The sequence below is a fragment of the Sycon ciliatum genome, unplaced genomic scaffold, assembly GCF_964019385.1.
Source record: "Sycon ciliatum unplaced genomic scaffold, ocSycCili1.1 SCAFFOLD_2084, whole genome shotgun sequence".
Taxonomy (NCBI): Eukaryota; Metazoa; Porifera; class Calcarea; order Leucosolenida; family Sycettidae; genus Sycon; species Sycon ciliatum.
In genome coordinates this window covers 1-15000 of record NW_027044922.1, presented here as the reverse complement: position 1 = coordinate 15000, position 15000 = coordinate 1, and the positions used below count along the sequence as shown (strand labels likewise).

Genomic DNA, 15000 nt, shown 5'->3' with positions numbered 1-15000 from the left:
TCATGGTTTAATGTCAATGTGATCACATCATTGCTCTGCCAGGGCTGGCCTAGAGCACCACCACACCAGGTATTAGCACGGTAACCATACCAACCGTACACTTCACCCTGTGTGCGATGTGTACCATTCAGTACTGGACTAGACGATGCACATAAGCATACATAGATACTGGCTTGCTGTGTGACATCTATACGTAGCTGTATAGCACTACTACCGCACTTCTCCTGTATCGGTGAGCTACACACTGAACGCCACCCGTAGGACGACGACTTACTGATGGTTCGGTTGTTGTTACTGATCTGAATATCGCCATGACAGCGGTTGATATCAAACACAGGTACGGGTGCCGGCTGAGCAGGTGCTGGTGGAACAACACTGAACTTCACTCCACTACCTTTCAGAGGAACACCGGCAATCGTAGTGGAAACAGCGTATTCGCCGGCTGCAGCAGGACGGCATTTAGTCACCAGATGTCCAGTAGATGATTGCTGTAGGGGCTCGCACTGGACTGTCTTGCCGCCCGCATTTGTCACACAAACTCCTACATCGATCTTCCTCAGCTGGTCTTGGCTGATAGTAGCAGCATCGGAAAGTTGCTCCACCTCTATGTCGATCTCAACGTCACTGCCCATCTTACGATTGCCTGAGCAACGCACTTTGTTCTTTGCTGCATCAGCACAAAGACCCGCTTTGCTAATGCCAGCCACGAGATCACGTGTGTCGCTTGCCGCAAAGACGATGCCGCTCACAACACATGGCTCAGCATCACTCTTGCCAACCTCCGCTGCACCGTTCAAGGCTGTCACTAGCCAAGACGACATGCGCACAAAGTCCACGCTGTCCTGGCAAGAATCGAGCAAGCAACTCACAACTTCTGTTTGTGATACACTGCCCTGCAGTCTAGCGAGTTGCTTCTCCAGAGGTCCCAGTGCCTGACTTCGAAGCTCATCAAGTTCATTCAGAACACTGGCTTCACGTTTCTTAATAGCTTCTACCAGAGAACGGAAAAACAGCACTGCCTCTTCTGATGCAAGCTCTATCTGATCATGAAGGTTACGAATGGAGGACTGTACTTTCTCAATGGAGCTCTCCAGAACGCCATCACTCTCAGACACACAGCTCAGCAACAAATCATTCACTGACACTCTCATCTTCTCTGCTGCAGCACTGATGGGTACAACATCTTGTTTGTGCTCCTCATGTTTTCCGGTGCCGATGCATCGCTCGCATAACAACTTCTTACATTTCGTGCAGAACTTGGTCAGGATACTGCTTGGGTGCAGTGCACAGTGATGCTGGGATTGAGTAGCTGAAGCAGCAGTAGTGGTCTCAGCAGTACTGCCAGTAGCAGTAGCAGTAGCAGCAGTACTGCCAGTAGCAGTAGCAGTAGCAGCAGTACTGCCAGCAGCAGTAGCAGTAGCAGCAGTCTCGGTAACTGCTGCATCCAACGACAGTACCTCATGATCATGCGTAGCTCGGGAACGCTTGTGGCCTTGGCCGTGTAAATCGCATAAATGACTGCTGCACGTTGCACAGCGCCAAACAGCTGCCTGCACGTCCATACATTCATCACACGATACGCCAGACTTCTGCTCTGTACCACCACCCTCTACCAAGGCATAACTATCAGGCAAACACAGCACGGGAGAACATCCAGCCTGCTGCAATGGTGTGCATGCTCTACACTTCGGACAGGTGATGGAGCCATCCTCTTCGATGTGCCGCTCAATGCACACAACGCACACGGAGTGCAAACACGACACAATTTTGACCCTTTTCTTGTCACAACCACAGGATACGCAGTTCAGAACAGTTTGTGCAGACATGACCCAACCCCAAAGTAGAATCCAGTTCAAAACACTCTATTCCTTCTCTCTACAGCTACACTGCTCCGCAAAGAGAGAGAGAAAAGGAGTTGCTAGCACGAGCAACTGCTGGGTATAGCCATGGCTTTCAAAGACGCCACATACTGAGCCAGGACTGGCCCCAGCTGAACTCTCGGCTGGCGTGGCGGTCGCGCACACGCGAGCACGGGAGATAGCCACTGGCAATGGCGTCCTTCCAAGTCCCGACCAAACAAGGCATGACAAGCAAAGCAAAAGAGAGTAGGCACATGTACACAGGCTCTACCCCATGACAGCTGTCAGAGCTGCTAGTCATCAGACTGTCACAAAAAAAGAGATACGAGATTAGGATGATCCTACATTCAATAGAGTCACAGTGGATGTTGTGTCGGACCTCACTAACACACAAACAGTTCATAGAGTAGTGACGGACAAAAAGACCATGTTGTTATGACGCATGCTCAGTATGATAGAGAAAAGAGGAGTCATCATATTATGAAGTATGACGTATACATAGCAGTGGACGAAGAAAGTACTTGAACATGGTACCGTGAACTGACCTGGACTACAGTTGCGGCAAGTGAAATCCAGCCGTGAGAGTATGGCAGTCCCGAGACTGCACAGCCCGAGCACTACGAGCAGTAGACTGTGCTGTGTACCACGGCTCTGATCTGTTCATGGGGTTGGATTTCATTTGCCACCATTGTACTACATAGAAAGAGATGCAAGCAATGCACTGCCTGTACATAGAGATCAGCAACCATGACATTCTTCGGTCCAAAACTGTCGAATTTAGGTATGGGTAAAAGAGGAGCCCCGGAATGAAAAAAAACTTCAGAACTAGTCCTCGAGGTCCTGTGTTGCCGGGCCTTGGTGCCAGGCGGCTACGGTGCGCTAGTCGTCAGACGTTGTCAAATCTACACACCTGTCGTTTACAGACTACGAGTGTGCAGCGTTGTGACTGACTTTCTTCAACCCACTTAGTCGTGCGACGGGTAACAAATAAAGGTTTGTGCAGGTATCAGCTATTTCAGCTGGAGAAGTCACCATCTGAAAAGTCACTGTGCAAAGACTAGCGAAACGCGCATCCTCTAACTTGTTATAGGAAAACACACACACACACACACACACACACACACACACACACACACACACACACACACACACACACACACACACACACAAGCACACACAGAGAAAACACATGCCACACCTGTTTGATTGGCGCTGAGAGGTTGACTCGGAACACCTCACCATGGGAGAAGACCTCGCTGACGCCAACAGCTGGACAGAATGCGAAGTGACAGAGATACCGGTATACAAAGAAATGCATTGACAACAATTTTACTTCTGAAATACAACTGTCATCTGTACAAGTATACGATATGTGTGTGCATGCGTGTGTGTGTGTGTGTGTGTGTGTGTGTGTGTGTGTGTGCATGTGTGTGTGTATGTGTGTGTGTGTGTGTGTGTGTGTGTGTGTGTGTGTGTGTGTGTGTGTGTGTGTGTGTGTGTGTGTGTGTGTGTCCTCAGGCAGTGTTGGGGACGGTTTGAACTTTTTAGCTCTCGTCCTTTGGCAGTTTTTCGTCCAAAGTTCTTTCTCCGTGGGACGACTCTGGGCTTCCAGGGTCGTCCCAAGGGCGGTGGCCCTTGACTGCGCGCGTGGGAGCTCACGACGTCAAGACTGGGTGGTTTCCTGTTGCCACCACTTGTCGTCGTCCTGCGCGCGCCCGTTCGTGTAGATTGGCTCTCTACTCGGACGTCTATCTAGTAAGCCCTTAGTACAATGGCGAGAAAGGAGACGAGGAGAAAGAGGAGACGGAGGTCGTGGATAAAATTTGGCTCATGGAATGTCCGCAGTCTGGTGAATTGTGATGGCCCAGTTGAGACGGCGACAACTCGAAATTTGAATTTGAAAAATTCAAACCAAGTGAATTGCATCGTGGAAGATAGGAAGATCAACATCGTCGTTCGCGAAGCTCGACGACTTGGTATCGAGACCCTTGGACTCCAAGAGACGAAGTGGTTTGGCAACAATGTATACAATGTTGAGGATGCTGTTGTTGTTGCTTCTGGTCGACCGACACCCGTGGAAAATTTCGCTCGTGGCGAGGGAGTCGCGCTCGTGATGCGGGGCCGCTCAGCGCTGGCGTTTGCAGCAGGCGGCCGACAGTGGACAGCTGTGTCTTCTCGTGTGATGGTCGTAAAGTTGCAGTTTGCTCTGGAGTCTGGCAAGTCGCAGTGGGTTCATGTTCTTGTTTGCTACGCTCCCACTTTCCGCAGTAGTCGTGATGAAAAATTCAAATTTTTCAATTCGCTTGAACACGTGCTTCTGTCAATTCCGGTCTCTGATAAACTCATCGTACTCGGAGACTTCAATGCTCGAGTTGGTTCAGGGCAGCGTGATGACGAGTGGCACAGAGTTCGCGGTCCTTTTGGTACTGGAGCTATGAATGAGTCTGGTGAACGTTTACTCTTGTTCTTGGCTCTGCATGGTCTGCAAATCTGTAACACCTGGTTCAAGAAGCGGGACGCAGAACTGCACACATGGCAACACCCACGCTCGCAGGCATGGCACTGTATCGACTTTGTCTTCACTAGGCGAGCGGATCGTACCAACTGCATGGACTGTCATGTTGTTCGCCGTGCAGAGTGTAGCACTGATCACAGATTGGTGTGTCTGACCTATCGCCTTCCGGCACCAGTCCACCGCCAGCGCCTGCCACCGCGAAACCCTGGGAAACGTAGCGTGTTCGATGTAAGCCAATTGAAGACGTGTACGGGTATGAGTGAGGAGGAGCGGGAAGTTGTTGAGTGCAACAGGGCAGTGTACCGAAGTGCTCTTGGTGATCGGCTGAAATCGTGTCACGTCACCCATGAAGACACCTGGCAGCCTATCAAGTCGGCGATTGTAGATGCTGCCGAAGCTTCCATCCCTGCACGGAAATCTCGACGTCAGCCTGACTGGTTTGCAGACAGCGCAACAATCCTTGAACCCAAGCTGCAACATCGAAACCGTGCCTATGCCCAGTGGCTTCAGTCTGCTGATCCCGCTGACCTTTCAGCTTTCCGCAAGGCCCGTAGTGCAGCGCGTACTGCAGTTCGAACGGCAAAGCGTGTCTGGTTGCAGAGAAAGGCGGATATGGCACAGTCTGGCAAGTTCAGTGGGGAGCGCGTCTGGTCAGCCATCCGGGACATCCAGCGCTGCTACAATGGTATGAAACCTGTGGCCTCTCATTCCATTCGCAAATCTGATGGAACCCTGTGTGTGTCAGCGGAGGAAGAGCGTGTTTGCTGGCAGCAACATTTCACCCGTGTTCTCAATGTCATTAGTGTGTTCGATGTCTCTGTCTTCCAGCAGTTGTCCTGCCGGGAAGTTGACGACAGCCTGGCATGCCCTCCAACGGCTGTGGATATTGAGTGCGCTCTCCATCATCTGGCCAACGGCAAGTCGGCTGGTTCGTCTCTCATCGTTGCGGAGCTGTTGAAGCACGGCTTTACTGTTCTTCGGCCACACCTGGATGCACTCTTCTCCACATGCTGGTCAGCGTCATCTGTGCCTCAGGAGTGGAAAGATGCTGTGCTCGTCCCTATTCCAAAAAAAGGTGACTTGAGCAAGTGTGACAACTGGAGGGGAATAGCCTTATTGGACGTCGTCGGGAAGCTTCTCGCACGTGTTATTCAGGACCGGCTGCAACCTCTTGCTGAGGCACATCTCCCTGAAAGCCAATGTGGTTTTCGGCGCGGGCGATCCTGCACAGATGCCATCTTTTGCGTGCGACAGGTAGTCGAGAAGGCATTCGAGCACCGCTGTAAGGCCTTTCTCGTTTTCATCGATCTCCGCAAGGCGTACGACTCGGTACCGCGCGCTGCACTGTTGCTGGCCCTTGAGGTGTATGGTGTGCCTGGGTCACTCATCCAGCTGATTGACGGCTTCCATTCAGGCATGCAGGCTGCTGTTCGGGTTGATGGTGATGTGTCTGGGAACATCTCGGTTGAGAATGGTTTGCGGCAAGGGTGCGTTATGGCCCCACTGTTGTTTAACCTGTACTTTGGTCTTGTGCTGGAAGCATGGCGTTCAGCTATGGCAGCAGCTGGTGTTAACGGTGTGTCCCTGATATCTTCAATCCATGGAAGTGGCAATCTATTTCCCAAGCGAACCCGTCAAACTGGCACGACATCGGTCAACGACCTGGAGTTTGCAGATGATGCAGCACTACTTGCACCATCCCGTGAGTCAGCTCAACTGGCTTTGGAGCTGTTCAGCAACGTTGCTTCTTCCTTCGGCTTGACTCTGAGTACAGCGAAGACCAAGTTCATGGCCGTTGGTGCAAATTTATCATGTGCTGACCGCCTTCCGCTCTTTGTTGGTCCGGAGGAGATCGAAAGTGTCAAATCCTTTGTGTATCTTGGCTCTGTGATAACTGCTGACACCCGCTCATCTGCAGATGTGGCCAGAAGACTCGGTAAGGCAGCGGCAGCTTTCGACCTTATGCACCGTGTCTTTCTTGACCGAAACCTTTCCATCGCCACCAAGCGCCATCTTTACGATGTTTGCGTTCTGTCCACATTGCTCTATGCCTGTGAGTGCTGCACTCCGCTGAAGAGAGACATGGTTGCCATCAACAACTTCCACCACCGCTCCCTCAGATTCATTCTGGGTGTATCCCGGCTCGATCAACAGCTGCAGCATGTCAACAACCAGGAGCTGCGAAGACGCTGGGGTGATATGGCACTGCCATCTGATACCGTCAGACACCGCCGTCTGCAGTGGCTTGGGCATGTCGCCAGAATGCCAGATAACCGGCTTCCGAAGCTGATACTGTTTAGCTTCTTCTCAGATCCACGCCCAGCCTGTGGGCCACGACTGCGATGGAAAGACCTCGTCGCACGTGATCTTCGTTTCGGTGGCATAGTGAATTGGCTCACTTTGGCTCAGGATCGCCCAGCATGGCGCGAGGCAATTGCAAAGACTCCGGATGATCTCGTGGAGTGTAACAACAACAAAGTCACCTGCAAGGTTTGCAACCGATCATTCACTGCTCGTGGGATTCACCGTCACAAGTGCTCAGCTGTACGGTCCTTACCTGTTGCCCAGCAGCCTGGGGCCCGTCACTGTGGAGTTTGTGACCGCTGGTTTCAAAGCGCTGGCGGTTTTGCAGTTCATCGTTGTGTGGAGCGTCAGACATCGGACGAAATACCAGCTGTTTCAACGAGATGCAGCCTGAATTTGGACTGCTGCCAGCACCATTGCTCGATCTGTGATCGCTGCATGAAGAGTCAGGCTGGTTTTAACCGCCATAATTGTACTCGAGGCAAACGACTGCGAAAGGACCAGAGGACTAATCTGCCCATTCAATGCAGCCTATGTAACGAACGATTCTCCCGCCCGCAGGACCTCACCCGCCACCGAAGACAGAAACACTAGCTATGTGTAGAACGGTCCCCTTTCACCTCAATTATTCTCCTTGTTTCTTTTTTCTCCCTGTTGTCTCCCGCTTCTGGGAGCGACGTGGCCATTTTGTGGCAGTTGTACATAGTAGTAGTAGTAGTGTGTGTGTGTGTGTGTGTGTGTGCGCGTGTGTGCGTGTGACATCAAGTGGAGCACCATTCTAGTGCTTCTTTCACCTTCACGCGTCCATTCCCATACACAGCGAACGTGAACTGGGCTTCGCCTGTTCACCGGCGATTCAAAAAATGTCTCGCAAGTGACATGAAAAAGTGACCGTGACCAAAAGCTCTATTAGCGAAAGGAGTATTTTGGCTAAAGTTTTGCCGCACTGATCGGAATTTTGTATGCACAGTACAATACTGTAGTCACCTTTGATTTTGAAATCTGAAACTCGGATTGCTACATTATTTCATTGCGAATTGGTCCTGATTAATAAAACCCTAAAAAAAAAGGACCCGGTAAAATTAGCCGTTCTGCAGTATTGTAAATTCAGGTAGGCCAGTGAACTGTGTTGCCGAGTTTCAAATCTCTTTCAAAGGTTAGTACATGTGTGAAGGGGAAGAAGCCAATGAGTTGTACACCAAGTGGCTAGGGCACTGTGCATGCTAGGGCTCTGTGCATGCCAAGTGGCTAGGGCTCTGTGCATGCCAAGTGGCTAGGACTCTGTGCATGCATTCAACCTCAGAGTCATGGACATGAGCTCACCGCTGGAGAAATAAAACTTTTGGCCGCAACGCATTTTCACGTTTTCACTTCGGGCAGCGAGTGTGGTAGACCTTTCGCCTGCCCTCACAATTCAGCCCACGAAGCATACCGTATAGCAGGAAATTTTCGGACGGAAATATTTTCGGACACAGCCGATTTTCGACCTTTCGTACGGATTTTATTTTCGCACAGTGCTGCATGCTAAATGCACGTGTTCGCATGTAGAGCGTACATAACTTCACAGGGACAAATTTTAGAACGGAATTGATTTTAGTACAAAAGAGGCCCGTGTACGAAATCGTACGAAAATAAATTCCGTCCGAAAATTTCCTGCTGTACAGTATGCATACAGGGACATAGATTAGTGCAAATTTCAGCTGTGCTGCACTGAGACTGAGTCAAGTAATAAGCAGATATAGTAAAACCTGTCAAGGCGACCACTCGGATAAGGCGACCACCTGTCCTAGAAGACCACTGAAACCAGGACCAAGAGATGCTATTTCCAGGCAAATGACCCTGGATACGGAGACCACCTGGTAACAGAGACCAGGTTTTGAATGTCCCTTGAGCGGTCGTCTTAGACAGCTTTCACTGTACACTAATAGAGTGCACAGCCGGATCAAGTCCCAAATGCAAAGAACACACATATGCACACATACAGTGCTGACTACTGAAATCAGACACCCTGAGCGGTGCGCTCATATCGCAAAGACCCAACACGGGATGGTAAAACTACGAAACAGAGACCGCTAGAATGTGAACCCACCGCTCGGGGGGTCGGATTTCAGTTGCCAGCACTGTACATGTACACAAACAAGAGAGGACAGTATAGACCGTTAGTATGGTGTGCTTCAACGCACATCCCCAAACCAAGAGGTGGGATCAGGAAAGAACAGTGAGACGATCAACATGATGGGCTTCAAAGCACGTCCCAAGGCCATGGCTGCTCTGATATGTGTTTGTTGACGCCTTTTAAAAAAAAAGCTGTGAGTGGGGAGTGATTGGCCGGAAGGGGAAAGACGTCCTCGGGGAGGCTGTTCCACAATTCAAGGAAACCGTACGGGGGGGGGGGGGGGGGGGGTGGAGGGTGCATGCGTGTCAGACGGGGTGGGCCCTTGTAAAGGTAGGACAGCCCTGCGACTGTCCGTCTGGCGCGCAGACTCGGGAGGACGGTGGTGGGTCCAATCATCTGCATGGCATTGCGCTGTGCTGTAGCCAACTTCCCAATGTGGGTCTGGGCAGCACCAAACCTCCACATAGGAGCAACCAACTATTTTTTTTAAACAATGCAACACAATATTGTGGAAAGGTCACAACAATAAGAGACAAGATCAAAAGGAAAGCTTTACAATAATAATAATAATAATAAAATGTAGCCTGTAAAATGTAGCCTGTAAAATGTAGCCTGTAAAATGTAGCCTGTAAAATGTAGCCTGTAAAATGTAGCCTGTAAAATGTAGCCTGTAAAATGTAGCCTGTAAAATGTAGCCTATAAAATGTAGCCTGTAAAATGTAGCCTGTAAAATGTAGCCTGTAAAATGTAGCCTGTAAAATGTAGCCTGTAAAATGTAGCCTGTAAAATGTAGCCTGTAAAATGTAGCCTGTAAAATGTAGCCTGTAAAATGTAGCCTGTAAAATGTAAAGCAACCAACTTCTGTAAATCAACTAATTTTCGCTGGCGATTTAATTTCGCTGATTTCGCCGCTGGGTACCAACCGGCCAAAGCAAATCGCAGGCCAAAATTTGTCATAGAGGCAAATGATGCATTATTGAGCCATCGCTGCATGTGAGGGCAACAAATACCAATCGATTTCTTTTTTGAAAACCCAAATCGGCCAAAGTTAAATGACGGCCAAAAGTTTCATTTCGAGATCGGCCAAAGTTTCTCAGTGGCCAAAATTTGTTGATTTACAGTATTACTTCTTTGTGACGTGTAAACTAGCGCAACCTATTCCTGTGCACCTCTCCTTCTCATTGTGATTGATTTAGCACTTGTGATAGTTTTGTCTGGTAGGGTTCACAACACCTCCATTCTGCACTATTCCTTTTTGTGTTGATTTGTCACATGTGTGAGGTAGTTGAGTGTTTACACCTTGCGCCGGTATCTTCTCTACGAGAGAGCTTGGAAGCTCAGGGCCCTACGCTATGCTTTTTGCCTTGATGACCTAGACAAAAAAAAGCATAGGGATGTTATAAATTCTTTAAAAAAATCCTTTTTTTAAAGACATAACCTGGGATTCGAACCCGCAGTATCGCGCGCCCTGCATGCATCCCCCGATACACTTCACATACATACTAATTCTTCCAAGTTGTTTCACATTGTGATCTTGCATTTGAAAGCCCTATTTGAATATGCATTGTGGCCAGCCGTCTTTGATGGCACGGTACGGTAGGGGATAGGTACGGGACAGGTACGATCGAGGGTAATACAACACCGTCTCCCGTACCGTACCATCAAACACAGCTGGCCACATACAGCTGCCCGCAATATTCAAATAGGGCTTTCAAACGCAAGATAATAACCTGAAGCAACTTGGAAGAATGGGTATGAATGCGAAGTGTATGGGGGAATGCATGTAGGGCGATAGTGCGGGTTCGAATCCCAGGATATGCCTGAAAAAAATAGGAGAATTGAAAATTTTTTAACATCCTATGCTTTTTTGCCGTCAGATACGGATAGCGCCAGGCGTGACACAAACAAACAAACAAACACACAAACAAACACACAAATACCAAATTAAAGCTGTGTGGACCCTGGCTAGCGCCAGACGTTACTGAAGTAACGTCTTCTGCATAGCTACGGGAATTAAACAATACATGTTCATAGCGACATGCACACGTATGCATGCAGACACGAACACACAACACGCTCTAGGATAACACGAGAACAGAGTACTAGCATCTGAGTGAAGTCTGCCTAGTACGTACCAATATCATCATGGATTAAGCTGGGTGTGGCAACAGCTGCTGCTTCAACAACAGTCATACCGAATGCATCATGAAGTGACGGGTGAATGTTCAGCAAGCTAAATGCATACACACAACATACAAGATGTGGCAAACAGCAACAACTAGTACCAGAATGCCAAGGCACAATAGGTAACCATTAAAACAAAACACAAATGTATGAGTAGAGCTAAACTGTCATTGTTCACATACTCTAACACACACACTCTCACTCTCTCACTCTCTTTCTCTCTCACTCTCTCACTCTCTCACTCTCTCTCTCTCTCTCTCTCTCTCTCTCTCTCTTTGTCTTTCTGCATTTCCGTGTTGCCTGTTGACGAGTGTGCCTAACGTGATCTTTGCCTTCTGAAAACGTGCAGTTCTTCAATGATGCCATGCCGGATAACAGCGCAAGTAGAATGAGCTACTATCACACGTCCCTATCATCATACCTTGTCTGAAACGCCTCCATCAGCTTGTCAGTTGAGCTAAACCCTCCCCAGTATTCGACCTGTACTCCTGCCTCAGCTATCCTGCAGGGGAAAATGAGGGAGAATGATGGGGTGAGGGGGGGGGGGGGGCAAATACAGCACACACACACACAGAGTGGTCTAGAGATGGATGCCTCGAGTTCAAGTCAGCATAAACCATTAACTGCCATCAAGACGGCATATGAACATGCGAATCAACACGTGCAGAGCACATACCGGTAGACACTGAAAGAGATAAAAATTTAAGGTAGCCGGAGCATGCAGCGGCGAACTGACAGATCATCATGGACAGGACAAATCAGACTCTTTACAAACGTTTGCAGTTTGCCGCAAGCAAGCAAGCGCGCACACACGCATGAGCGCACATGCATGCACGCTCGTGCACACACACACACACAGACACACACACACACACTCACACACACACTCACACACACACACACACACACACACACACACACACACACACACACACACACACACACACACACACACACACATGCACTCACTCCCTCACACACATACACACACACACACAATAGACACACTTGTACACACACAATAGACACACTCGTACACACACACACACACACACACACACACACACACACACACACACACACACACACACACCATGTACCATGTACACACACACACACACACACACACACACACACACACACACACACACTTCATCCGATCTGCCTTGTCCTCGATGGTACAGAAGACACAAGGCAGCACAGCACGTACCTGGATTTTACCAAGGATGCGTAGGATTGATCGGCTACAGCCCCACAGAGTCGTAAGGAGATGCTTCTATTGCGGAGAAATGCTGCCATCTCCACCGCTAAGTCAGCAAACAACATGGCATTCTGCAATGAACAAAAGGAGAGAACAATTCTCAAATAAAATTGTGAAGTTTGCTCATGAACCTATTCAAGAGACGTATGACACCAGAAAGCGGTGCAGTTTGGCTAGCGTACCTAAGGTCCACTGTCAAACATGTTTTGCATGAGTGCGTGTGTGGTCCATGATAGCTGGGAGTAGACCAAACAGGTGACTGTGTAGGTAGCATTATCACCAAACGAGTAGCTACCGAGAGAACTGCCAGCTCAGGGCCCTTGCTATATTTGTTCTTTATATTGCGAGAGATCAGTTAGCTCAGGGCCCTCGCTACGAGAGATCACTTAGCTCAGTGCCCTCGCTATGCTTGTTCTAACATAGGTCATCAAAAGAGTACTCAAACAATTTTAAAGTTTTGTCGTCAAGACTACTCGTATCATCATTATGAGTTGGCTGCAATAATTATTTACAAGACGCTGTACCTTAGGTTTCAAACACAAAACAGCCAGGTGAGGAAAGTGCTTACTTTCTCTGGGGACTGTCGGACGCAGCACGTGACAAAGCGTCGCTGGCATGACCACGCAGTGCCGGCATTGTCCAGCGCGCCTAGAGTCCTACGCCGGTGCGTGCGTCCCACGCGTAGTATGTCGCTGCGTATGGGCGGCCTCAGCACAGACGGAGCGACGGCCGTCACGTCCGCTTGCCGTGCCGCCCATGCACAGTGGCACATGCAGCCGTCAGGAGACTCAGCGGATAGCTCGCCAACGGTCTCCCTGGACGGGTCTAAACCAGCGGCCACGCCAGCACAAAGGCTTCCGCCCGGGCACGACTGGCATAGGGCGTGCAGGCGGCAAGCATCGTAGCAGGACAGGGCAACGGTTAACGTGCTGTTCGCCAAAGCACAGCACTCATGATCCGCGTAGAATCGACGATCGCCATCGGACTGCAGCAGCTCTATGCTCCGCGAAAACACTCGAAATTTCAGGAAATACGCTGGCTTGCTTCTGTGAGACAAGAGCCGAAGCATAGAGAAAGAGAGAGAAAGAGAGAGAGAGAAGAGAGAGAGAGAGAGAGAGAGAGAGAGAGAGAGAGAGAGAGAGAGAGAGAGAGAGAGAGAGAGAGAGAGAGAGAGAGTGAGAGAGAGAGAGAGAGAGAGGGAGAGAGAGACAGAGAGAGAGAGAGAGAGAGAGAGAGAGAGAGAGAGAGAGAGAGAGAGAGAGAGAAAGAGAGAGGGAAAGAGAGGGAGAAAGAGAGAGAGAGAGAGAGAGAGAGAGAGAGAGAGAGAGAGAGAGAGAGAGAGAGAGAGAGAGAGAGAGATAGAGAGAGATAGATAGATAGAGAGAGAGAGAGAGAGAGAGAGAGAGAGAGTGAAAGAGAGAGAGAGTTACAAAAATTAGCGGCATGTTAAAAAATTCAATAAATAATTTCTCCCCCCCCCCCCCCCCCCCTCCCCACACACACATGTACGCCGGCCATTGTGTCAATCTTTGCCCAGAGCACTAGCCCCCCTCCCCCCCCCCCCCGGCAAAAATGCCAAAATTTCCTGATGGCCAATAACTGAGTACGAGTCTCGTATACGCCTATACTGTAGACCAATCCAACGCACCTCCACAAATCTTTTAGTCGCTCCAAAGCATGCCAACCAGACCAGTCAACAGCCATCACAATGTCCACACCAAACGCCTCCACCTGCAAATGTAGAATTGAAACAAGATGAAAGTGAGGGAGAGAGAGAGTGAGAGAGAGAGAGAGAGAGAGAGAGAGCACACACACATACACATACATACATACACACACGCAAATACACACACGCGCGCACGCGCACCCCCCCCCCCCCCCCACACACACATGCACACAACTACACACACACACACACACACACACACACACACACACACACACACACACACACACACACACACACACACACACATAATACACACGCCCCCCCCCCCTACACACACATACACACACACACACCTCACACACACACACACACTCACACACACACACACATACACACACACACACACACACACACCTCACACACACCTCACACACACCTCACACACACACACACACACACACACACCTCACACACACACACCTCACACACGACTCACACACACACAAACACACACACACACACAAACACACACACACACACACACACACACACACATGCACTTGAGTAACAGTTACCCTCGAAGTTGCATCCTGCCTGCATGCCACAAAAATCAAGAGCAAGATACGTATCCATGAATTTACAGTCGCACACGGAATACACGTGCCAGCACAGCAACCAGTAACCGCACGTTCAATGTTCTTTCACTGCATTTTAGACTTAAGTTGACTCTGCCATTCATGTCTGCATTGCCATGATCACCCCAGGCATGTTGAATGAAGTTATGTAATTGTTCTATAAAACAAAAAAATTATGATACTTGTAATAATTATTATGATTTTGATAAATACTCGCTCAGCTCAGCTATGGATAACTGTCGTAAATCTGAAGCAGGTGTGGCGTCAAGCTTGGAAAAAAGCGTTGTATTATTATTCCCCTGTACAATACAATACATAAATTTCTCATCTCAAACAGCTAAAAGCTTATTAAAAAGAAAGTAGGCACCAGCAAAAGGTTTCGGTGCGATGTTTTACCTAGATCCCCGAATGCTCTCGAGAAGTACTCGTACATTGCATAATGATACACTGAATGCAC

General features: G+C 49.3%; 2 protein-coding genes across 2 annotated transcripts in view; both read right to left on the bottom strand.

The window, feature by feature from the left end:
- LOC135830734 (uncharacterized) overlaps nt 1–2388 on the bottom strand; it is a 3241-nt gene extending 853 nt beyond the window's left edge. Inside the window, exon 1 of the mRNA XM_065342955.1 lies at nt 1–2388. This exon is cut by the window's left edge and continues 853 nt beyond it. Coding sequence (XP_065199027.1) covers nt 1–1826 — 1826 coding nt within the window. The 5' untranslated portion in view covers nt 1827–2388.
- Nucleotides 1–14981, bottom strand: part of LOC135830735 (uncharacterized) — a 17688-nt gene extending 2707 nt beyond the window's left edge. The window contains exons 1-7 of the mRNA XM_065342956.1: nt 14463–14981; nt 13888–13970; nt 12808–13285; nt 12189–12310; nt 11400–11480; nt 10930–11027; nt 3058–3128 (exon numbers count right to left, since the gene is read on the bottom strand). Coding sequence (XP_065199028.1) covers nt 3058–3128; nt 10930–11027; nt 11400–11480; nt 12189–12310; nt 12808–13285; nt 13888–13943 — 906 coding nt within the window. The 5' untranslated portion in view covers nt 13944–13970; nt 14463–14981. The remainder of the gene's footprint in view (nt 1–3057; nt 3129–10929; nt 11028–11399; nt 11481–12188; nt 12311–12807; nt 13286–13887; nt 13971–14462) is intronic.
- Between the last annotated feature and the right edge of the window lie 19 nt (nt 14982–15000).